At 36.0% G+C, this 25,976-nt stretch overlaps 2 protein-coding genes across 5 annotated transcripts in view; one reads left to right on the forward strand and one right to left on the reverse strand.

Moving 5' to 3' along the window:
• Positions 1–25,262, forward strand: part of LOC111064387 (hairy/enhancer-of-split related with YRPW motif protein) — a 48,109-nt gene extending 22,847 nt beyond the window's left edge. Inside the window, exons 1-3 of one of the 2 annotated variants that reach the window (XM_022352110.2) lie at positions 18,502–19,112; positions 20,931–21,148; positions 24,024–25,262. In XM_022352110.2, the coding sequence (XP_022207802.2) occupies positions 19,018–19,112; positions 20,931–21,148; positions 24,024–24,706 (996 nt within the window). In that variant the 5' untranslated portion in view covers positions 18,502–19,017 and the 3' untranslated portion in view covers positions 24,707–25,262. Of the gene's footprint in view, positions 1–18,501; positions 19,113–20,930; positions 21,149–24,023 lie in introns of those variants that run through there. The other variant, XM_039420781.1, reaches the window with a different exon arrangement.
• The window catches only part of LOC111043328 (gamma-1-syntrophin), a 127,159-nt gene that overhangs the window by 71,087 nt on the left and 30,096 nt on the right, over positions 1–25,976 (reverse strand). The gene's annotated exons all lie outside the window — the stretch shown is intronic.

Below are 25,976 nucleotides of genomic sequence, written 5' to 3' on the forward strand. Positions count from 1 at the left end.
GTTTAGTAATATATGTACATGACACTTGAAACTTTTAACACCACACAATTTTATCCAGAATAGGCACTATCACTGAATTCATTTTGATATTTCTGAAATTTGGCAACACACTTGGCACTTTATTCGAAGTAATCCATAATAACGTCACCATGAACCAGTCGCCAGCTAACTCACAAATTTCCTACTTCAGCGACCACCCCCAAAATTATGTAGCTACGACACCGGCCACTCAACAACCTCAGGACAATGCAGCGGAGACCCCACGAGAGAGAGAGGGAGGCAGCATATGCTCCATCAATTTCGACCCGCAAAACTTGGCCCAATTGTCTTCTACGAAGATCGATAACGTCGTTGACGCGATTAATTCCGATGAGAGTCCGGCTGAGGGAGATGAGGGAGTGAGGGCGTCCAACTCGGTGCCGGCGTCTCCGCAGATCGCTCCAAGTGTCGCCGAGGGAACAGAGAGTGCCGCCACCCAATCGCCACCTGACATGACCAGTCAACCACCACCCGCCGCCACCAACCTGGAAAAACGCAATATTACCTTAGACTCTTCAGTTGGCTGTGTTACAAATCACCTAATGAATGATTCCTCGAGTGAGTTTAAACTCATGATCAACCAAGCCATGGCAGAGTTGATGAAAGAGATAAAAGCAAGCCAGGATAAAGGGGAAGAAAATACCAAAATCATACAAAAAGATGTCAAAGCTGTACAAGGAAGTGTGGAAAAAATGGAAGAGAAAGTTGAGGGAAAATTCTCTGAATTCAAGGAAGAAATGAAAAATATGATAGACATTAAAATAGATACGCAATCTACAATCATCAAAAAATTAGAGACCCGTATAGATGACGTCACCTGTCAGATAAACGAACGGTTGGATGACGTACCAAAGGAAGTTAAAAAACAGGTGGACGTATTGAGTAAGGAGCTGGGCACCGCTATCATGGGAACTGTCATGGGAAAGGTGTTAGAAAATAAGGACGAGATAGAGTCGAAAGTGGAGGAAAATAATAAGAAAATAATAGAGATAGTCAAGGAACAAAGTAACGTGCAGGCATGTATGGCAAATTTAGCGGAGGAAGGGGTAAAATAATTGTGATACATCTATTCTGGATTGAAATAATTTTATCACAATAATAACAGTGTAGTATGTTATTATAACTTCTATATAATGATATTGAATTATTCTATGAAATTATTTGCAAGGGAATTTCTTTCATTAATCCTAAAATATACTTGAATCGAATGCGATAATATTGACCCCACGCGATTATTAATGAAACTAAATTCGCTCAAGTAATGCAGGGTTGAGTTCTGAAGAATCGGCTTCATTCTCCTTACATCAACTCTTTCCACTCTTTCATAGTACTAATATTTCAACAGAGAAGATGGAAGGAGCTTTTGAAATTCCTTTCAAATGAGTTTTTTAATTCCTTCAAGAATTTCCCTCATCGAAGCATCAAGTCAATATATAAAATCTTCAGTAAGCGATCTGGAGCTCTGAAGTACAGTAATAAAAAGTTCAATAAGCTTCTCTCCTATGACTTGATAGCCTTGGGAATTCTGTTTTAAAGTGGATTATAAATACGAACTTGCAATATTGAGTTTTTTCAACTACGATACTGTTGAGGTAGAGCTGGGATAAAATAATTATCTTTTGAAAAATGCTAATTGAAAGGGAGTCCAGTCAGTTCATTTCTTAGAAATGAAATGATTAAATAGTCAATATTGGATGGATCAAATCGAGTACTGAAAAACGTATTGATGATGTAAGGAATTTTTTATATAAAAGTCACTGTTCGTGAGCCATGTGAAACGTATTTTATGAACTGTCCCTGTTTCGGGAATGCTATGTGTAATGGTTTTTATTTTATGTCCCTGTTTTAGGGGACATGTGCAATGGATTCAGTTGTAACTATTTTTCTTAAAACTCGATGCTCCGGATTTTATTTTTATCAAAATAATAGCTCATAAACGTTCTTGAAAAGGAGGTTATGATGAGCGGAATAGGGTTTATCTTCAAAATATTGGAAAATCTAATTAAGAAACTTGATGGTATTCAGGATGGTGATGGATAAAAATATATTAGGTCGGGAAGTATAATTTGAAACTGGCAAATAATGGCAATGATAAATGTGATTGTTTTACTCACCAGCTCACCACTGTTAATAATAATTCGCCTACACACACACACACACACACACACACCACACACACACACACACACACACACACACACACACACGCACACACACACACACACACACACACACACGTTTCTCTCAGCCCAACTGCATGCACTGGCTTGGCTGTTCGGCTAATGTGGATTTTTACAGTATGTGGCAACACACGGCACGAGACACGACACGATACGGCAACTCGAAACGGCAAACTTTTGGACCATACTCTTTCACTCCTCATATTCACTAAAGGAATATGAGGGAGGGTAGAGGTGTTGTTTTCAAATATTATCTCTTAGAGCTGTGCTAGAGCTGCCTTCTATGCTAGTTGGCAGATAGCAGGGTTGGAATGTTAGTTTAGTTTGGCACTTTTATTCAAGAATTCTATTAGGACCGGCACTATTAGGCATTATTGTCTACTTCATTTCTTGATTTCACTTGATTTTCTTCAATATTTTTACTTCTATGAAAATGGATCATTACAATGAATAGAGTGAATGTCTCAATTTTCACGAACTTTTGCCAGAGTGTTTTGCTGTAGAAATTGTAATAGGATAAAAAATTGAAACTCTGGGAGGAATATGATGTTGAAAGAAAGTATTATAAGGGATAAGGAGACTTTTGCTATTTGATAATTTTCAAACTGTATGGAGCTCACATAGATTGTATAAATTAAATGTGGAAACTGAATGTAAAAACTCGTTATCAATGAGAAATTTGTTAGAATTGAATTCTAGGATTGTTATTTGGTGAGGGTTCCCTTGCAACAATTATTGAAACATAACCTATGTCCTCCAAACTATGCTATTTCAATATTTATTAGACTACTCTTATCAACCGTTTTAGAATTCTCTGAAAATGATAATAAAACTCGCATGCTTCGATCTGAAATTAAATCTATGAAAGAGAAGGGTTTAGCAAAAAGGACAAAAGTGTGAATTTTCTACATTTGTATGTTAAAAGATAATACCCCTCATTGATCTCTCCCTTTTGATCTACCGTAGAACAGCAAAATGAAATCTGTATCTCCATGTTAGCTATAACGGAAAAAAACTCGAATTGATGGTATGTCTAAGAGACTTTATGCTTGGAATGAAGGCCTAAGCGCATGTAATCGTTGGAATCTCATTCGGCTGTTCAGGAGTTCAGAATAAATTTCTGTGGAAGAAGGAGCCTGTATCGCATATTTTGTATCTTTCCTTTTGCTACCGTTGCCATGGTAACAAAGCAGTATTATGGAAATCGGGCTAGATATACAAAACAGATTCAAATCGAGTGCAGAGCTTACAGAATAAGCTTATCCTATCGGTAACCATGCTACGTGCTGTGGATTCTAGGATGCAATAAGAAACTTGTTCTAGAAATATTAATGAATGTCTCTCTCAGTAAATCTGTGAGTCAAACGTTCAGCCATTCCAAGTTTAAAAATTAACAAATTAGCATAATGGATCGATTGACTTACCCTAATTTATAGGAAATTTTCCTGTTTTTGCTTTTCAGACTTGAATTTCAAAACTTATATGTTTTGGAGACATTTCAAAGGTGCCTCAGGATCATCACCAACAAAATAAGGATAGCCACTCTCAAAGTCCATAGATTACTCAAGGAAGAAGAAATAGAAAAATGTGGAAAAAACAGCTCCATTCCTTTCATAAATCGTTTTCACTCTTGAATAGTATTGATATTATACTAGAAGCAAAAGGAATTCCAAGTCAATTTAATAACAACTTCAGTAATGAAGCTGAAGATCTGATGTTACTAAAAAGTTCAATAAGTTTTCCAAGACTTCCCTCTATGAAGAGGGATTTCCAATTTTTTTTATAATCTCCAATCCAGTTGTTGGATGTAAATCCAACCCTAGAAGTGTTGAGCCCGGTTGCACAAAGGCCTGTTAAACTTTAATCATGATAAAATCCACAAGAACCAATCAGAGAAGGCTAGTTTGGATAAATGCTTCTGTGATTGATTCTCTTGGAATTAATCGTTAACCAGCACTTAGTAAGTTAGTTACCGATATAGTTTCTACTAATACACTACTTCTACTATTCGAATCGCTTTTAGTAGAAAGAATGCGAAATTTCCAAGAATTTCAGATATGTTCAAAAATTATCAACAATTTATTATCAACTATCATTCTATTTGGATGAATGAAATACAAATAATATATTATAAACTATTCAAATTCAATTTTCAGAGTATAATAGAATCTAACCTCAAACCTCATAGTACTGCGTTTATCATGAAACCTGGTGGATAATTTTGGAACTACTTGGGCAACATCCATGGTGCTGAACTTTTTACAAATAGTTTATGAAACGGAATCAGTTTATGCTTCTAGAATTGAATAAAGTATTCTGCAATAATATACTATCATTTTATTTGGATGAATGAAATACAGATAAGATATATATTATAAACTATTAAAATTCGATTTTCAGAGTAGCATATAACTTCTATCCTAAACTTCTGAAGTCGACAACAAGCATTGTTGACGTTGACATTCAGATTGGCCAAATTTCAAGTGTGCTAAAACAGCTGATCAAAAAACTTTTCATTATTCGTGTTTATTATTCAATAATAATTAAAACGTTTATAATAATATCATCTTATTGTCATTTAAAAGAATAAAAAAGTATAAACTCAACCTCTTACATAATTGAACATAATCTTTTAGGTTATTTAGACAAATCAGAATAAAAAATAAATATACTTGGACAATTTCCTGATATTCAGATTACCTCAGATTTGCTAGAGCTATGACCTTCCACTTTTGCTTTTGGAAGTGCTTAATAAACAATTATTCTCATATATATATTGTTTATTTTTCTGTGTGGCGAAAAATAGCGTTCGCACCACGGGCAAAAATGTTTTTCCAGCTCTCAATCTTTTCTAGTTGAAAACTGATTTCGAGCCGGAAAAGTCTCATTTTCGGCCCTAGGTGCGAAATATACTATTTTGTCATACTTACTCATTTACAGCTGTTTTCCATGCATTAAATCAGTCGGTAAACAGCTGTTTGCAGAACAAGAAAACATGTGATTTTCATTACAGCATATACTGTAAAGAGATCATATATATGTTCTCTTTACAGTCGAGTATGTTAGGACTCTACTGAGTCCTAATAACATCTGAGTAATTAATATACTAACTCAAATAATTAAAGAACTCATCTAAGGAGTTATAAGAACTTATCTGAAATCTTATAATTTAGGCCTTTATTATTTTATTTGTCTGCTGTGAACTAGGCGCTACAGGCTAGGTCATGTTTATAGAGCAGTAGCTCGAGCAGCAGCAGGTAATGGTTTCTGTTTCATAGTAATGTTATTCTTTCTCAGATAAGTATGACAAAAAATATTGTACGTAACTTGTACGGTAACGTATTTACCGCATTCGTATGATAATTCTTCCCTCAACTTAGTTTCGGGCAGAAACAATCATACTTATGCGGTAAATTATCGTTACCGGACTTGTTACGTAAAGTACTAATACAATAGACAAAAATGATTGAATTGATTTGATATCAGGACATTATCAGTCCTCAGTTAAATCCTCAGTCCTGCTGAAACAAGATTTTTTTACATGTAGTTGTAAGAGTCGTATGAGACGACTAGAGAGAATGGTATTTTGAGAACTGCTACTTGCATCTTTTTGCCTGGTACTGCAAATCACTGAGAGTAAAGAGCTCTCAACTGAGCTCCCGAGAAACATAGACACAGTCATACCTCCTCAGTCAGTACAGTAAGTTTTGTCATTGGCATGAGGTAACATCAGGACAAAACAGAAGGTTGACATCATAAATTTTTGTGTAGTTGAGAAGTTGATATTGCGTTAATATTATTCATATCAAATAAAAAGACTTGAAACTGACAAAAGCCGCAGATTTTATTAGAATCTTCTAAATCTAAAATACGAAATGTCTCCTTTCAATAAAATCTGTAGTTTTTGACAATATCTTAGTCTTTGTATTCAATATTGACATTATAAGGTGTGATACATTTGTTATTCACCTACTTGCGCCTACGCTTTTCTGTTTCTGATTCTTTCTTCTCTTTGAGAGATTTTCTATTTTTAGTCCAGTCAAATGGTCGTTTTCCAGGAAACAGCCCCGAAAGAATTTTTCTCGACGGTTCTATATGTATTTTGGGGCGCTAAATTCGAATCTGAAATTTGCTGATACGCCAGAGGCCGGCTTCACCCCCAAAACCCCCGAAATTTCGACCTTTTTCAATTTTCCTATTCTATCTCGTGAACCTTGAGTTTCTCAAGAAAAATCATTCTTGACAAAATTAATGGGAATAAAATTTCCAATAAATTGAGTGGTCGCGCAGAATTCTAACATTTTTGGTTCCGGAGCTACGAGTTTTCAAAAATGGATATTTTTATGGGGTTTTCAAAATTATGCAAACCTACCACTTCTACCCTATACAACTTGAACATTTTCCTAGTATAGATGAAAAACAACACATCACGTAAAAGAACAATTCATTATGAACAGGATTCCTCAGGAATTTTCGAATTTAGTAGTGGTGGGAGGGGGAATACACCCAAAAATAGAAAATCATGTCCTACAGCCAAAATACAAATTTTCCATTATAATACCTTTTCAAGGCCTTCCTAACAAAAAAATACATATTTCGGCTGAAATCATCTCACAATGGTTATTTTCTATGAGAGTCACCCGTTAGAAACATTTAATTTTAGTATTTCCTAGTGTGGGGGGGGGGTACATCATAAGGATACGTCAAGGATCAAAACTTTAAACACTTATAACTTTTGACAAAATGACCAAATCTCCTCCCACTACAGCTCATTCTTCTCAGCTCGTCAAGGCGGTTCAAAATCATGTATCATAACTGCAATTTGATGGAAAATCAGGGAAATGAATTTTGTAAAAATATAATCGTGAGGTAGGAAACGTTTGATTAAAAAAATCAAGAAATTTGCAATATTTTCCTCATTTTCACAGTCTCGACAGTTTTATAGAATATGTAGTTCTCTTTCATTTGAGACCAATCGCAAGTTTCTATCATGTATCTTACTCGTTTTAGAGACTCTTGAATAACCGTAAGATCGCAGAAAAAATGAAAAAATAAAAAATAATCATTTTTTCAATTAGCTGTAACTTTTGAACGGTATTGAAATCAGAAAAACGATTTATGGGATCGAAAAGAGGAGAAAATTTTCTACAACCTTGACTAATTTTTCGATTTTTTATCTGAAGTGTTTCACAAGATACGCATCTTTGAATATGCGGAAAATTGTTGATACGTTAATCATTTCCACAGTCTCGCATATTCAAAGTTGCGTATCTTGTGAAACAATTCAGATAAAAAATCGAAAAAGTAGTCAAGGTTGTAGAGAATTTTCTCCTCTTTTTAGAATTTTCTCCTCTTTTTTCTCCTCTATTTCGTAATTTCTCCTTCTTGTGTTTTGGCTGCTTTTTCCCATCAAGTGAATCTTAGAAGATTTTTTATATTATTACCACTACATTCTGCTTAGTACTGTGTACCATTGACTACAAGCAGAGAGAAATCACATTAATGTGCAACCAAGTATTTCTTTTGTAGATCTACAGATTCTACAGAATCATTTAAGTGTAGCATATCGTTAACGCTATTCATGGACAAGTTTTGTAGCTGAATATTGTTTTGCTTTCTGTCATCGCAATGTGTTTTTTGAGTGAGATGATGATATTTTATCAATAGTTTTCTGCCTAGTCCTATTTTTGAAAGTTTATCTATTATTAGAGGGATTAAAAAATTTAGTCATAGTGGAAAGTTGTTTTCTCCCGTTCTCGTTCTTCTTTGTAGAAAATGATTAAATTTTGAAATTTAATTTTTGTGTCAATCAAATACCATGATCTCGACATAGCCTCTATGTTTCAATTTGAGTTAGGATTTGAAGAGGTTATGGCGGGCGCCTGCTATTTCCACCCGCAGTAGTCTGCGTGAATAGTTATAATTTAGTCTGAATTAATGAAAAAATATTATGATTGATGGAACAGAATAACTAAGTTGATATATAATTATTATTGAACGAAAATCCTAAATAAATGCTGCAAATCACCCCGAAGACCTCTGCTACTGCAGTCATTGACAACACGGCTAACAGCTAGATGGAAATTCGATGAGAACTTCTATCCAAAAATTAGTTGCCAGCCCGGGAATCGAACCCGGTACCTCCCAATTGCTAGTCAGGAATGCTTCCCCTTACACCAAACTGACAATAGCTGGATAGCAGCGCTCATTTTATACGAAGCTATAGCGGCCAACTAGTTACAGATGGAATTAAATAGAGAATGCATTTATTCGAATGCTAATTAATATATAATTATTATTGAACGAAAATCCTAAATAAATGCTGCAAATCACCCCGAAGACTTCTGCTACTGCAGACATTGTCAACAGGGCTAACAGCTAGATGGAAATTCGATGAGAACTACTATCCAAAAATTAGTTGCCAGCCCGGGAATCGAACCCGGTACCTCCCAATTGCTAGTCAGGAATGCTTGCCCTGTAAGGGATACCGGGTTCGATTTCCGGCTGGCAACTAATTTTTGGATAGTAGTTCTCATCGAATTTCCATCTAGCTGTTAGCCCTGTTGTCAATGTCTGCAGTAGCAGAGGTCTTCGGGGTGATTTGCAGCATTTATTTAGGATTTTCGTTCAATAATAATTATATATTAATTAGCATTTGAATAAATGCATTTTCTATTTAATTCCATCTGTAATAAGTTGATATACATTGGATATGATACGATCTTTTCTCCAAATTCAGAAATTACTGTTAGTATAATAAAGCTTTATAGCCTAGAATGTGTCAAGGAACCCGTGACTCCGATTCTACGCGAGTGAGAAAAGAAATGTTGAGGAGAGGACTGCAAGTGTAATAAGAAGCCGGCGAAGACATGGTGGCACGAGTCACGACACACGAAGGAGTGGCTGGCACGTGGCTGCCAAGGACGGCCAGAAAAGAAGACGAAGATGGTATGGTTGAGAAGTTGGGCAAGGTTAGTGAGAGTGAGACTGTAATTAGGAGAGGGGTTGCAGAATAGCAAGGAGTTTGTAAGAGAGAGGAGATGAGTGAGCGAGTGGGGTGTGAGAGACTTCCGTAGAACGGTTCCCACGCTGGGCTTTCAGCTCCCTTTGATGTTGTTGCTGCCTTCTTCTTGGCCGTGGAACAACACCCTTGTTCCCCCCACCCATCACAACACCCTCTTCTCTTGTTTACAATCGAGCACTGAGCCACAACACTGCTCTTATCCATACAACTATATCCATTTACTATATAGTGCTATGCTTTTACCCTGATCCGCTGTTGCTCCCCACAAGATATTATGCATTTCCTACTCGGAAGTAGCTCAGCCCCTGTGACTCTATACAGGTAGTGGTTCCGTTCATCTCTTCTCCCCTTCTCCGGTTTTTTTGCCGCGCTAAACTGCGGCGTCATACTCAGCAACCTTCTTCTCCTCCGACAGGTTGTGGTGCGCAGCAGATAAACGAACCTGATCTTGTACACATTGTACAATAGTGTAGACTGTAGACGAAAGTCGTCAATAACGGAAAAAATCTTTCAAACTGGAATCTTGGGGACCTTACGGAAGTATATTGACTGTTCAACCGTGAAAAAAGCCCGTTCAAAAACACCTCTACTCATTGGTTACTCTGTTACGGCTCTAAGAATGTAGTAGATTCATCTATCATTTTTCATGCATTACTCTATTACTGTGAATATGTTGATCCCATTGAATGAATTTTGATTCTGATTCAAATCTGATTCCTTCTTAATTCATTTCGCAACATTTATATGGTACATATTTCAGCAATAATGTCGCTTAATCGCGGTCAAATTTAAAAGACGTACGTGCTAACGGGAATTTGACATCCAATAGTATATCGCTTTGTGCAAAGACCAATTGAATAAATTTGTAGACCAGGATTTTTCATGATAAATTGTCTAAAGCAAACTTTATAATACAACCTACAATAAATTCATAATACACACTACATTATATTCAACCAATCTGGTCATTGCTCCGCAATACTTTCTTCCTCTCAGTTTCATTCAATCAATGATGAATTAAAAAATCAATGTCATAAGGTTTGGCAAAATTTATTGAATTGTAGATGATTCAAGTAAAAACTCAATTCAGATGACTCTATAAATGTTTTTCAATTTAAAATGAGAATACTGTTGAGGAGAAGAACAGTTTTTTACACAGCTAATCAAATTAGCGGTCTCTCCACTATAAAAAACGAACAAAAAGAAAGAAGGTTTCTAGCTGTCTGTGTGAGAGTGATGGAAGGTTTAAACTCTATTAGTAGATTATATTGAAGTGAAGGAGAGAATGCGAGAGAACGAGTTGAGGGAACGTGATGAAACATGAGAGAACGTGGTTGAGGAAAGAGAAAAGAGCCTCTTGAAATCAATGGCTCAAGTGCTATTATTACCAAAGTGCATGACAGGCTCTACTCAATGGCTATTCTCGTTTGGGAGTTCACTGAAGTTCACCTTTAGATTTTTCAAGGGTTTTCACTTCAGAATTTCATTTATATTTACCTTTCATAATTCGAGGTTAATGATGGAGAATACAGAGTCGTAATGTCTATAGAAACATTTCCCTCATTCACTCGTGAAATTTCATCTCTAAATATTTCCTGTGAAGATGTTGGAATATCTGCTGATGATATGCAAAAGACTATGATGAATTCCCTTGTTAATAATTATACATTTTTTTCTTTAGAAAAGTTCGTTTCATTCATTCTGGGGTTTGGAGGCAGACTGTGTCATTGAAATTCAATGGAAGGGGGTTCATAATCAAATCTTGGAAAAGTTTTCCTATACGGAGGGGGGTAGATGCTGATTTTTCAAATCTTAATTCAGGAGGGTGTTTTCATGGGTTCGGGAGAGGGAATGATATCCCCTGATTTATTGAGATCACAGTATTCAATCATTTTCAAGATATGGGTTCAAAATACTAGTAGTTCTGTGAACAGTAGACCTCGCTCTCAGTAAGTCACATTGACCTGTTGTTATGTTTTCTCAAAAATTAAAAAATAATTCATCAATTTAAAATGTCTAGAAAAAATCCTAGATAAACGTAGAGCTTTCTATCCTATCGTACCGTGACGTGTCGTCCCCAAAGACCTTGAATATGCATGTGAGTCTCATGCAGCGCTAGTGTTGTACTTGGAATTGAAATCGGCCATTGAGGGGGCAATCCATAAGATTATTACATACCAATGCCTTTATTCGAATGCTAATTAATATATAATTATTATTGAACGAAAATCCTAAATAAATGCTGCAAATCACCCCGAAGACTTCTGCTACTGCAGACATTGACAACAGGGCTAACAGCTAGATGGAAATTCGATGAGAACTACTATCCAAAAATTAGTTGCCAGCCCGGGAATCGAACCCGGTACCTCCCAATTGCTAGTCAGGAATGCTTGCCCTGTAAGGGATACCGGGTTCGATTTCCGGGCTGGCAACTAATTTTTGGATAGTAGTTCTCATCGAATTTCCATCTAGCTGTTAGCCCTGTTGTCAATGTCTGCAGTAGCAGAGGTCTTCGGGGTGATTTGCAGCATTTATTTAGGATTTTCGTTCAATAATAATTATATATTAATTAGCATTTGAATAAATGCATTTTCTATTTAATTCCATCTGTAATAAGTTGATATACATTGGATATGATACGATCTTTTCTCCAAATTCAGAAATTACTGTTAGTATAATAAAGCTTTATAGCCTAGAATGTGTCAAGGAACCCGTGACTCCGATTCTACGCGAGTGAGAAAAGAAATGTTGAGGAGAGGACTGCAAGTGTAATAAGAAGCCGGCGAAGACATGGTGGCACGAGTCACGACACACGAAGGAGTGGCTGGCACGTGGCTGCCAAGGACGGCCAGAAAAGAAGACGAAGATGGTATGGTTGAGAAGTTGGGCAAGGTTAGTGAGAGTGAGACTGTAATTAGGAGAGGGGTTGCTGAATAGCAAGGAGTTTGTAAGAGAGAGGAGATGAGTGAGCGAGTGGGGTGTGAGAGACTTCCGTAGAACGGTTCCCACGCTGGGCTTTCAGCTCCCTTTGATGTTGTTGCTGCCTTCTTCCTGGCCGTGGAACAACACCCTTGTTCCCCCCACCCATCACAACACCCTCTTCTCTTGTTTACAATCGAGCACTGAGCCACAACACTGCTCTTATCCATACAACTATATCCATTTACTATATAGTGCTATGCTTTTACCCTGATCCGCTGTTGCTCCCCACAAGATATTATGCATTTCCTACTCGGAAGTAGCTCAGCCCCTGTGACTCTATACAGGTAGTGGTTCCGTTCATCTCTTCTCCCCTTCTCCGGTTTTTTTGCCGCGCTAAACTGCGGCGTCATACTCAGCAACCTTCTTCTTCTCCTCCGACAGGTTGTGGTGCGCAGCAGATAAACGAACCTGATCTTGTACACATTGTACAATAGTGTAGACTGTAGACGAAAGTCGTCAATAACGGAAAAAATCTTTCAAACTGGAATCTTGGGGACCTTACGGAAGTATATTGACTGTTCAACCGTGAAAAAAGCCCGTTCAAAAACACCTCTACTCATTGGTTACTCTGTTACGGCTCTAAGAATGTAGTAGATTCATCTATCATTTTTCATGCATTACTCTATTACTGTGAATATGTTGATCCCATTGAATGAATTTTGATTCTGATTCAAATCTGATTCCTTCTTAATTCATTTCGCAACATTTATATGGTACATATTTCAGCAATAATGTCGCTTAATCGCGGTCAAATTTAAAAGACGTACGTGCTAACGGGAATTTGACATCCAATAGTATATCGCTTTGTGCAAAGACCAATTGAATAAATTGTAGACCAGGATTTTTCATGATAAATTGTCTAAAGCAAACTTTATAATACAACCTACAATAAATTCATAATACACACTACATTATATTCAACCAATCTGGTCATTGCTCCGCAATACTTTCTTCCTCTCAGTTTCATTCAATCAATGATGAATTAAAAAATCAATGTCATAAGGTTTGGCAAAATTTATTGAATTGTAGATGATTCAAGTAAAAACTCAATTCAGATGACTCTATAAATGTTTTTCAATTTAAAATGAGAATACTGTTGAGGAGAAGAACAGTTTTTTACACAGCTAATCAAATTAGCGGTCTCTCCACTATAAAAAACGAACAAAAAGAAAGAAGGTTTCTAGCTGTCTGTGTGAGAGTGATGGAAGGTTTAAACTCTATTAGTAGATTATATTGAAGTGAAGGAGAGAATGCGAGAGAACGAGTTGAGGGAACGTGATGAAACATGAGAGAACGTGGTTGAGGAAAGAGAAAAGAGCCTCTTGAAATCAATGGCTCAAGTGCTATTATTACCAAAGTGCATGACAGGCTCTACTCAATGGCTATTCTCGTTTGGGAGTTCACTGAAGTTCACCTTTAGATTTTTCAAGGGTTTTCACTTCAGAATTTCATTTATAATTTACCTTTCATAATTCGAGGTTAATGATGGAGAATACAGAGTCGTAATGTCTATAGAAACATTTCCCTCATTCACTCGTGAAATTTCATCTCTAAATATTTCCTGTGAAGATGTTGGAATATCTGCTGATGATATGCAAAAGACTATGATGAATTCCCTTGTTAATAAATTATACATTTTTTTCTTTAGAAAAGTTCGTTTCATTCATTCTGGGGTTTGGAGGCAGACTGTGTCATTGAAATTCAATGGAAGGGGGTTCATAATCAAATCTTGGAAAAGTTTTCCTATACGGAGGGGGGTAGATGCTGATTTTTCAAATCTTAATTCAGGAGGGTGTTTTCATGGGTTCGGGAGAGGGAATGATATCCCCTGATTTATTGAGATCACAGTATTCAATCATTTTCAAGATATGGGTTCAAAATACTAGTAGTTCTGTGAACAGTAGACCTCGCTCTCAGTAAGTCACATTGACCTGTTGTTATGTTTTCTCAAAAATTAAAAAATAATTCATCAATTTAAAATGTCTAGAAAAAATCCTAGATAAACGTAGAGCTTTATATCCTATCGTACCGTGACGTGTCGTCCCCAAAGACCTTGAATATGCATGTGAGTCTCATGCAGCGCTAGTGTTGTACTTGGAATTGAAATCGGCCATTGAGGGGGCAATCCATAAGATTATTACATACCAATGCCTTTGTAATCTATAATATTACAAATATATAGATATAATATCTCGTGCTTAAATACTCCAATTGCGGCCTTCAATTTCAAGTAAGAGCTATCATTGGGAAGGCATAGGCATTGTGGGTCTATATCTCTTTAAGGTCTTTGGTCGTCCCGGAATGTGAGTGTGAGTGCTGTTATCAGGTCTGACTGCAACTGTCTACAACGTTGATGGAAAGATACATTCTCAAGATGTTCGATGTTTTTGAACGGGTAGTATTATAGTCCATTAGACAGCTGATTTATGATGAATAATAATTCTATAGTATGATTTTTACTCTAATATTGGCGTATGAAGGAGGCTCCTTTTTCCTTTTATATTATCCTTGAAATGCAATATTTCCAAAAACCTTGTACATACGTCGACGCGCAATTCAAAAAGGAACATACCTGTCAAATTTAATGAAAATCTATTACCGCGTTTCGCCGTAAATGCGCAACATATAAACATTTAAACATTAAGAGAAATGCCAAACCGTCGACTTGAATCTAAAGCTGCGTTTACACTGTGTAACTTTGTTAAAAAACTTTGTTGTATGTAACAGGTTATATGTAACTTTTGTTGGAAAAATAAGTTATAAAACTTTTGTTATACAACAAAAGTTTGATTGACAAAAAGGAATTTGTAATATGTTATGAAACATAAGCATCAGTTTGTTGGTCTCCAGAGTAATTATATTACCCAAGGTTGGTCATTGACTGTCACGTGGTAAAAGTCCCCCATTAAGATTATAAACAAACTTTATAGTCCTATCTTATTTATTGAAAATTATTTGGAAATATATTGGAAATTTAAAACTTATCACTTCTTTTACCGATTGAAAACATATTTTGAACTTCCGATGAGTTTGGTATGAAATTTTCGAAGGGAAACTGATTATACTTTGATATAGATCAATAAAGATTATTCAAATAACATTAATAACGCTTAAAACATCAATTTTTTTCCCTCGGGCGCGCATAAGTAGGGTACACCTCAAGGATAAAATTTCAAACACTCATAACTTTTGTCACAATGATCAGATGTCATTGTACCACAGCTCATTCTTCTCGGCTCGTCAAGGCGGTTCAAAAAAATGCTTCATGAGTATTCATGAGTCGAATTCGATCGAAAAATATGAAATTCATCCCTGAGTGTAGATTAACCAGTACTTCAAGACACAAAGAAATGACAAATCAGAGCTATGTAGGTATCTCAGTAACCCATTATTATAAAAAAGACTTCATCTTGAATTTTAGAATTGAATTTGATTTTTTTTCTCCTATTTTAGTTGCTGCACATGGAAGAATATGATCGTAATGTAAGATTCGATCGTAAAAAATCAAGAGATGGAAGATACTTTTCTCATAAATTAACGGTCTAGGCTATGATAGGGAACAGTAATTCAAGATGAATTTTAGGCAATTATGAGCTCGTAGAGGATGATTGTCTACAATTTGGAATCAATCATGAGTTTCTATGATGTATCAGAATCTTGATTAACAGAAAAATGGCGAAAGAATGAAAAACTGCAATCACCTTTTTAAAATCGGTTGTAACTTTCTAATAATACTGGAATCGAGAGTATTCTTCATTGTACTTGAAAGAGGAAATAATTTTCCACATTTTGAAATTTTATCTGAAGTATTTCACAATATGCAGCTTTGAATATGGAAATTGGTCATTTTTTGAGAATTGAAATACTGTTTGAAGAAGCCTTCACTCAAGGATGAATTTTCTATTTTTTGATCGAATTTCACTCATAATGCGTGATTTGGAACCGCCTTGACATGCTGAGAAGAATGAGCTGTGTTACAATGAGATCTGATCATTGTGTCAAAAGTTATGAGTGTTTGAAGTTTTGATTCTTGAGGTGTCCTTATGCGCGCATCTCCACTAAATTAAGAGCATATAACGGGTGATTCTCATAGAACATTATCTAATGAACTTATATCATGGTGCGAAATCTGAATGTGATGAGTTGCTGATGATGAATGAAGCTAAAACTCAGGTGTTTTCCAAAATACAAGGATCATTGTTGTCAGGTTTACCTGGAAATCTATATAAGATAGAGCCTGTAGAGCACAAAACTACGCTCAGAGGAATCTTGAATTATACATTTAAATGGTGACAATCGGAAGATATTGTAGATCGAAAACTAAAATTCATCAAAATTAACTTTTTATCTAATTTTACTTATTTTTGAATAATTGTAACTCAGTACTCATTGAGGATAGAAAGTTCCGAATAATCTCATTTTATTAGGAATTTCATAATCTAAATAAAAGACGGGAGCAAATTTTTCTAATCGATTACAGGATTTGGCGGAAATAACTTAAAGCTGGAAAATTAACCGAAAATACAAGGTTTTTGGGCCACTCTGTATCTAGCACAAGGGAATTTATGTACCCAAACAATATATTGAAAATCAGAACTACAATATAAAATGCAAGAACCAGTGTATATTTAAAGTACTGTAGTTGCAGAAATAAGTATCATGACTTAAGCATTGAAATGAAAAAGTTCAAAAATCTAGTCAATTTCAACAAATGAAGCTCTCAAATGTTGTTTTCGATTAAAAGACTCAACAATTTTCAGGTGGGGGTCCCCTGGACGACCACCCCATAGGTTTAGGGTCCTGGATCCGCGCCTGTAAGCAGCTGATGATTCAGCTACTTCCCCCACCACCAATTTCAACTCCATTCTATATCTTGTAACATGTTATAAGTAGTAAAACGTTCTTATAACACATGTAACATTTAACAAAAAGTTATACTTTTCCTTTGATCTTTACCAACTTCATGCGGGAAAGGAAAAACTTGTTATAAAACACGAAATTATGTTATAAAACAACAAGTTACATGTAATAAGTTACATGAATTTATAACATTTTTTGTTAAAGTTGTTATATAACCTTAACGTTTTATAACAAAGTTACACAGTTTAAACGTAGCTAAAGGAAAAACATTTTTAATAACACTAAATTATGTTTTAAAACACGAAGTTACATGTAACAAGTTAGATAAATTCATAACATTTTTGTTAAAGTTGTTATATAACCAATTTTTTACAACAAAGTTACACAGTGTAAACGCAGCTTTAGACCTCACTTCACTCGGTCAATTATCATAAAATATGGTCGTTTTCAGATCACAAATCGATGTGAAAGTATGGAGTACGTAAAATGTTTCCATTCAGAAATCGTTTTGGAACGAATTATATTGAGAATAGTTAAACTTTTACAATGTGGAGAAGTTATAAAATCCCAGCATCATATATTCTGTATAGAGTAGTGTCTACTACAGAACCATTTTTTAAAATTTAAGCAAGCCCGGGTGATGAAGAAATTTCATACATAAGTTATATACGGAAATAATATGATACAGCGTCTTACAAATGAAACGAGTAATTGTTGCTTTTTCTGCTGCTGATGATAATGCATACATAAGCCATATAACTGAGCGTCAGTACTGAAAATCATGCTGAAAAAAAGATGAAAAGTATCATAGTTTTATATATATTTCGAGTCTTTGGGTAAGAGATTTTCATATTGAACCAGATATTAAATAGACCAAAGTTTTCGTGTCACCACTCATCAACCACCAACCACCCTCACTAAGCGGCCAATCACAAGTTGAATATACTGAATATACTGCAATAGCTATAAAAATATTCTTTATTCTTAATAATAAGCTTCATATTATATAAGAGTTCGTAATCTACTAACACCGAAATCCGGATTTATGCACACTCTAGAGCTCACACGAACAAACATACAATTTCATAAACGTGTAAACGTTCAATGGCAGCTTTTTTATTTTTCTTCATACATATTATGCTAGAAGAAAAATCCACATCTGTGCTCCAAACAATTCGTTTGTAGTGGATATAACTACCAAAATTGTTCAGCCTTCGATAAGAATCAACAGAACTTTGAAAAAATCACCAATAGCCTATTCATCTTACAGTTAAAATCATTATTTCATATCGCACTTGTTGCCACGTTAACAAGTGTTCACGACGTGTTAACACGGATGAATTAAACGGCGAGCGACGTTGACACACTCACACACGTGACTGCGTGCGGCTCTAGAATCTTTGCCTTCATCTATAAGTTATTGAGTGTGGCCGGCCGCCGTCTTCACTTCAGCAAGAAAAGCAAGGAAGGAAGAGCTCCAGTGAAACACCAAAGTAGGCCTACAGTACGTCGATGTATAGTAAAGTAGTGAAGTAGGATAGAGGTGCTAGTACAATACCGGTGCAACGAGGAGGGTGTATATTTGTATACGTATGATAGTGTGTTGAATGAAGGGTAGTAGTTGGTTCCCACGGCGGGAGCGTGTCAGTCATCCCCACCACGCACACGCACTCACGCACGCACACGCGTAGCGAGCGTGATGCCGGCCGACGGTCGCCACGTTTCCAGCATTCGTTCGAACGACGTTCACCCGCTCGCATCCCACTTGTTGTGCCTGGACCCACGTGACCCACCCTGTGGCGAGTAGTTGTACCCCGGGGGGCACCGGAGCCCCCCCAGCCCACCGCTGCCTCCGACCCACTTCACTGGAGCAGCTATGCTGCTCCCTGGCCCACTCCGCCGCCGCCGCCGCCTCGTCATCCTGGAGGCGGTATGTTGCATCACCAGCAGCCGCCCCCGGCTAAGAGGGCTCTCTCAGAAAGTGACGACTGCGACGACGCCTTTTCCGAGGAGTCGTCCAAGGACCAGTAAGTAATCAACACCAGTGTCATCATACAAGTTGAGTGTTGTGTGTCGATTGAGAAAATCCAATTGTATCAGTGAATTAGAAAAAGTGTCCGACAAGGAATAAAAGTACGAGTAGCGATTGAGTGATGATATTGTGTAAGCTTGATCAAGTGTGAATGTGAATAGTTTTGTGATAAATGTATTTTTAACTCGTGGAGTAGACAATTTTAAGGATTTATCATTTCAATTATATCCAGTTCATTCCTTTTTTTCGGTATAGTAGTTTTAACCTGGATGAGATAGTGAACAATTTAGAGTTCTATTTCTTACTAGTCGGCTTGTCAGATTCAATACGAGTAAATGATTATAATATGTATTCAAAACTATTGTTCACTATTATTTTTTTCAAATCAGAGGTTTGGTCAATAATTTCATTTTTGATGAAATTTTTCATACAATTAACTCATACTATGGAATAACTCTTATTTTTTCTACGCTTGACTTCAATATATTTCATCTTACATGGAGTGACGTAACTTCTTCCACCTGATTCTTAGTCCTGGATTCTACTCATAGTTGTTTCTTCGTTTCCTTATTACATTCTAATAATATTATCTTATTTTTTCTCACTAAAAATAATCGGATAGTTACTTATTTTCGCCTAAGCAATCAATTAAATTTATTTGTATTGTGATTATTTTATATATCTTGAATGGGGAGCATTTTTGGATTTTCTTGTGTGCTCCCATATTGCTATAAATGAATAAATAGGACGCAAAAAAGCCTCAGTGTTATATAAAAGAAAACTTCAATATCAGTCAAAGTTTGGAGAACCCTTTTAATGTCATAGCTGAGTCTGCTCAACAGAAATAATTTGAAATTCCATGGTTAAGACGTTTCTAGAAGTAAAAGGGTTGGGGACAAACAATAGACCAAGGGAACGCCAATCGAATGAAAATTTTCAGATATTCATAAAATAACTCATAAAAAAATGGAATAAAATTCACTGTTCATCACAGAAGAATTTAAATAGGGGTTTGAAATAGAAAAGTTTGCTTTATATTGATCAATTAAGTCCTTTGCTTAACTTGCACTCTGATTAACACAATTTTCAATAAGAAACAAACTCGATAAACCTGAATTACATTTTTACTGACTATTAATTTTTGCTGACAACCAGCTCGTTTACTGGAAAAATCATCACGAGTTTCATGCTCTCTTTTAACTTATCAATTTTGTTATGACCACAAAAAAACGTCAACATAGACTCCTATCAGCTTCTGAGATTGATATCATAGTTGTTCCAGCACAATATTAATCAAGAGTTGTAATAAGGGGCGCTCATTCAAAAGTTTTGCTCTATAGTCCATGGCCACTCGTGTCATTTCTTACACCAATCATACTTGACAGCAATCAGAACTAGAAATCATAATATAATATCAATTCATTCATAATATTCAATTGAACTAATTGCAGACGAAAACCATTCATTTATGAATATGTGCAGTTTCACTATAACGAAAATTTATTTCATATTCAATCAACCCTCAATCAGAATGTCTGTGAATGTCTATTATCAAGGAATATCAAACATTGCAAAATTGATAAAGAAGCTGTTTTATTATTAACGTATTTGGTTTTGAGTACTGTTATTTATCTGGAAGTTTTTAGAGGGTACTTTGATATCGATTCTACTATATCTGTACCACGTTCACTTTCCTTTGTTAATAAAACCAGATCGTTCAGCTTTCTTTGATGATGCAAACAGATTCATTTATTTTATGTATAGAGTGTAGACTCTATATGTCGACTAAATTATGATGTGAATTTTTTTTCAGATGTCCATCGCCGGGTGAAGCGGACAGCTGTCAGATGCTGAGCCGCAAGAAGCGACGCGGCATAATCGAGAAGCGGCGGAGAGACCGCATCAACAACAGCCTGCTGGAGTTGCGACGCCTCGTGCCCTCCGCCTACGAGAAGCAGGGCTCTGCCAAACTGGAGAAGGCCGAAATACTCCAACTCACCGTTGACCATCTCAAGGTGCTACATTCCAAAGGTAGGCTCATCCATCCCCAGTTGCTAAATGATTATCACATGAAAAATGCACAACCGATTGAAAGAATGATGGATAATCATGAAATATATGTGGTTGATATATTGATTCAATAGAATACCAAATATTTTCATCTCTAAATAGATCTTCATCATAATGTATAAAGCTTATCAATATTATCAATGTGCAAGAAGTAAGGGTTCTTATATAATGAGTGATAATATGATATGGTTTGTTATTCAAATGATTAAACGGAGCGTAATTCAATCGCTTTTGCGATAGAATTCTATCATTCCTCCAATATAACTGATCAACTATCAAAGAAAATTAATATAATACGTGTAGATTCACTCTTATATCTTTTCGCACTCTACCTCTAATCTTCTTCCATTTTCACTTGACTTTATAGCACAGATAACATAATAAAAGCTAAGATTCAAGCTGTCTTTGCTCATAGTTATAATATAATTTCTCTCAATGTACAGTTACAGTATAGTATCAATTGTTAATAAATATTCCATTATATTCAATTATTTTTTCTCTTGTAATTGAATAATTCTGAAGGTGTCATGGGTTTCCCTAAATAGTTATCTATAAGTCACTATATAGTCAATTAGTATGAGAGCAAAAGAAAAAGAATGTTTGATGAGAGCAAGAGAAAAACTGTTTGATGAGTTCAATGATGGTCGAATAATTTGAGACATTAAAGAGCAACAATAACAAAAAAGTGAATAACAGAAAACAGTTTCATAAAGTAAAAAATGTATGATGATAATGGAAGGGCGTCCAACTCTCATTCCCAACCAAGCGGTACTCCAAGGAGCATAAATTGTCAGCTCAGCATGAAGGATAATGAGATCGGATAAGAGCGGGCAGGTAGAATAGGAAGAGCAGAGCAGAGTTGTACAGTGCTGAGTGCTCAGTGCTCATCCAGGTGCTACTGAATGAAGGGATGATAATGTTATGGTGGCTCCTCAGACACCTGTTGCTGTTAGCTGGTACAAGACCGACTGCGTTTCCGTTCTGTTTGAACCAACTTCCGGTCCGGTGGACACAGCAAATATTCTCACGCCTCAGATAAAACTGTTCTGGCCAACTGCGAAGAGAGCCAAGGTCAAACACCGGCAAACTTTTCTTTTACTGAGGGGGCGGTGGAAAGTAATGACCCACAGGCCTACTACCATCATATCGCTACTATATACAGTATAGTAATCATCCACTCCCTATTCAACCAGCTGCCATAATAGTTCTCACCAGACATTAACTCATAAGTGAAATGATACTATAAACATCAGTTTTAAATTCTGATCGAAGTAAAAGAAGAACTAGCCACATTGTTGAACTTACTTGGAAGTAGGCTGTACATTTCAAATCATCATATTTTCCTATTTAAATTTTGAATATTTTTGGTGGTATAGTGGTTCTATTGCAAACAGAGCATGAACAATTAATAATATTTCAAGCAGATCACATTCATCTCATAAAATTCAAATTATTGATAACATTCAAATTATTCAGACATAGACAACTTGAAATTATTCACCAATGTTGCAAATCAATGAGAATCTAACTTTGTACATAACACGAACCCTTTCAGAATAGCGTCACCAGACACGAATATAAAAATATTATGAGGCTCATAGAACGTACATTATTTGCTATCCATTCTAAAGTCGAAAATGTAAAATAATAATAATGTATAAATTATGAATCAAAACGTTAATAGCAGTCATATGAAATCTGAATATCCGCTCACCCACACACACTCACATTAATTGTTGCGAATTGGTGCTTTATTTGAGTGGGAAGGGCGAGGGAGCGAGAGAGGAGAACTCAGCTCTCGTCCTAGTTCTCACGGTACAATGCAGGCAGTCAACCAAGCCCTAACAGCCCTTTATCCCACCCTTCAGCCACCGCCTCCCGCCCTAACATCCCTTCGGCTTACCAGCCGTAAATCCCTCAATGAGAACCATGAAATCTTCCCAGCCATCATCATTTGAAAGCTAGCTGTTTATTTGACTTGCACCAAACTCAACTTTTGTTCAAACAGCTCCATTGCATTGTTATATTAGTTGAACGTGGATACTCCATGATTATTTAGAAATTATCGAAAGCCCAAAACCCAAGCCAAAATATAAAATAATTATACCTATTTGTCAACACTAGTTGGAATAGACTTGTGAACGAGTGGTCTTAACTGGTTCCCACGCATTGAAAAGATAGAACATTCCCAACCCCTTGGTTTGCACTTTGCAGCAATCGATCGGATGACTGAAGCTTGAATTGATTGGCTTCGAACATTAATCGGTTGCCTATGAGAACTTTTCCGATGAGTCAATGAAATTATGTTTTAGAATATCCAATTAGAGAATCGTTTATAGTAAGATCCACTTTTAACTGTCAGCATTGTTTTAATGGGAGGAATTTATTTTATTTATATGAAATAATTAATAAAACAGTTTAAAGTGAAACTCACTGAAAAAACTGATTTAAATCTACCCCATCCAATATCACTCCAAGTCAGAAAAGAGATGAACAATGAACTAGCAGATGATATTTGAAAAGGAAATATACAGGCCCATTATTCATTCGATACCTGAAATAAAAACCCAATAATAAATATTATTGTAGATGCAGAATCGTAGAAATCATTTCACATTATGTAATCAATTTATTCGTTTTGTGATGCATCAAATTATGTAATCATCACTTACTTTGTAAGTGAGATTTTTATGTCGATGGTTTTATAATTCTTATGATAGAGATGATATCGATATATCAATAATAATTTTTCCATTTGATATGTGGCATTAATATATTTTCTGAAATTTGACAAGGTAATTTCAGAATTTAATAGAACGTTCTTTGTTGAAAACAGGTCTAGATGCACTGGCCTACGATCCATCCAAGTTTGCAATGGACTACCACAACATCGGCTTCAGAGAGTGCGCGGCCGAAGTTGCCCGCTACCTGGTAACGGTGGAGGGACTCGACATCCAGGATCCTTTGAGGCTGCGCCTGATGTCACATCTGCAGTGCTTCGCCGCGCAGAGGGAGTTGGCAAGCAAGCAGTCTGCATGGTACCCGCCGCACGGCCAGGCGGTCACGCCGGCAGGACATCAGCATCAGCAACAGCAACAGCAACATCATCAGAATAATTCGAATCAGCATCAGAATCAGCACCAAAGTCAGTTGGATTCGACAGGGAACTCGTCGTTTGACACATCCTGCGAAACAGCAGCATCCTCGCCGTCAACGCCTTCAGCGATTCCCCCCGTCTCCTCCTCTCAAACCACCCTCACCCCCCTCACACCCGTATCCATGTCGTCGTCGGCGTCGAACGCTCTCTACCAACACCATTCCACCAGCAATCATCACCAGGAACAAACCCCTCCCTACCACCAAACTCATCATCATCATCATCCCCATCAACCCTCCGGTTATCACCAGAATCCCAACGACATATCCCACCAAAACTACTCCCCTCATCATCCCAATTCCAACCAGGTTTCCTCTCAGATGAAACCCTACAGACCGTGGGGCGCCGAGGTCGCTTATTAACTCGACATGTGTTGTCAAACAATCAAATAGTGATAAATTTATACTAGTCAATTTCTGCTATTGCAGATATTTTTTATTGAAAGTTTTAGATGATTAGCGTTAAATTACTGAAGTACAATAAGACAGTTGCAGTTTTCATTATTAAAGTTTTGCAAAGCTCTCAATTGATTGGAGAAATTATGATCATGATAATTTCCTGTAAATTAATAGTTTTTTTCAATTGCTTCAAATAATGTAGATAAAGTTGATAATTATTGTTATATTTTTCACGGTCAATTTGTTTGGGCCATGATTTTCTTGACAATCGTCTCATAAAAGACTGAATTTCTCATGAAAGACTCGACATTCAAACACTTTCCAAAGTGGGTCATTATTTGATATTGAAGATTGTATTCTTGTAATAATGAAATTTCTTCTATATCTATTTATAAAATTAGCAGATATACTGTATAAGGTATTCAACCAAATACCTTGGTAGGGATAGAACCTATTTTTATAGAGATTATATTGTAAATATTCTGTATACTTTTGTAAATATAGTTGCGTTGATTTCCTATTTGATTTTGTGATTACAACTGACTGCTCAAACCTGTTAAAAATAATTATAAAAATTTATAACTTGCGTAACAAATGAGGTGCATAATCAAGTCATTGACCTATTATTTTCGGCTCATCCAAGTGTGTGATTCAATTCAATTCATTGCCAATCCACCTAGCATTGTTTTTTCTGAAGTACACAATGATATGCAGAAAAAATGATCAGATCTTCTATTCATTTCTCAAAGACTGAGCAAACTGATTAGATCTTCTATTCATTTCTCAAAGACTGAGATTCTATTGTAGGATATTTTTTTGAATACTCTTGGCTTGAAAGGAAGTCACTCTAGTCACAAATTATTCATGTTTTTGATAAATGGTTCATATTGAACCAGTAGTTCACAGCAGTCAGTTTTTAACACAATTATTGATATGAAAATAAACTCAAAAACAAATTTATGTATAAAAGTTGAAAATTGAGGCTTAGAAGAAAATATTAACGATATATAGGCCTACTGAGTATTCTCATAGTCATAGTCCAAAGAAAATCAATAAATTAATGTTGTTGAAAAATTTTATAATTATTTTGCTTTCACTATTTGGTCTTGTTTCATCCTTCTTCTATAATAGAAATATAGTAGTTGCCAGACAAGGAGAGAGTAAGGAGGTGCTATCTTGGACTTTAATGTGGATAGATGCAGAATTGATGTGAAATAATTATAGAACCTACAGT

The sequence above is a fragment of the Nilaparvata lugens genome, chromosome 1 (assembly GCF_014356525.2).
Source record: "Nilaparvata lugens isolate BPH chromosome 1, ASM1435652v1, whole genome shotgun sequence".
NCBI lineage: Eukaryota > Metazoa > Arthropoda > Insecta > Hemiptera > Delphacidae > Nilaparvata > Nilaparvata lugens.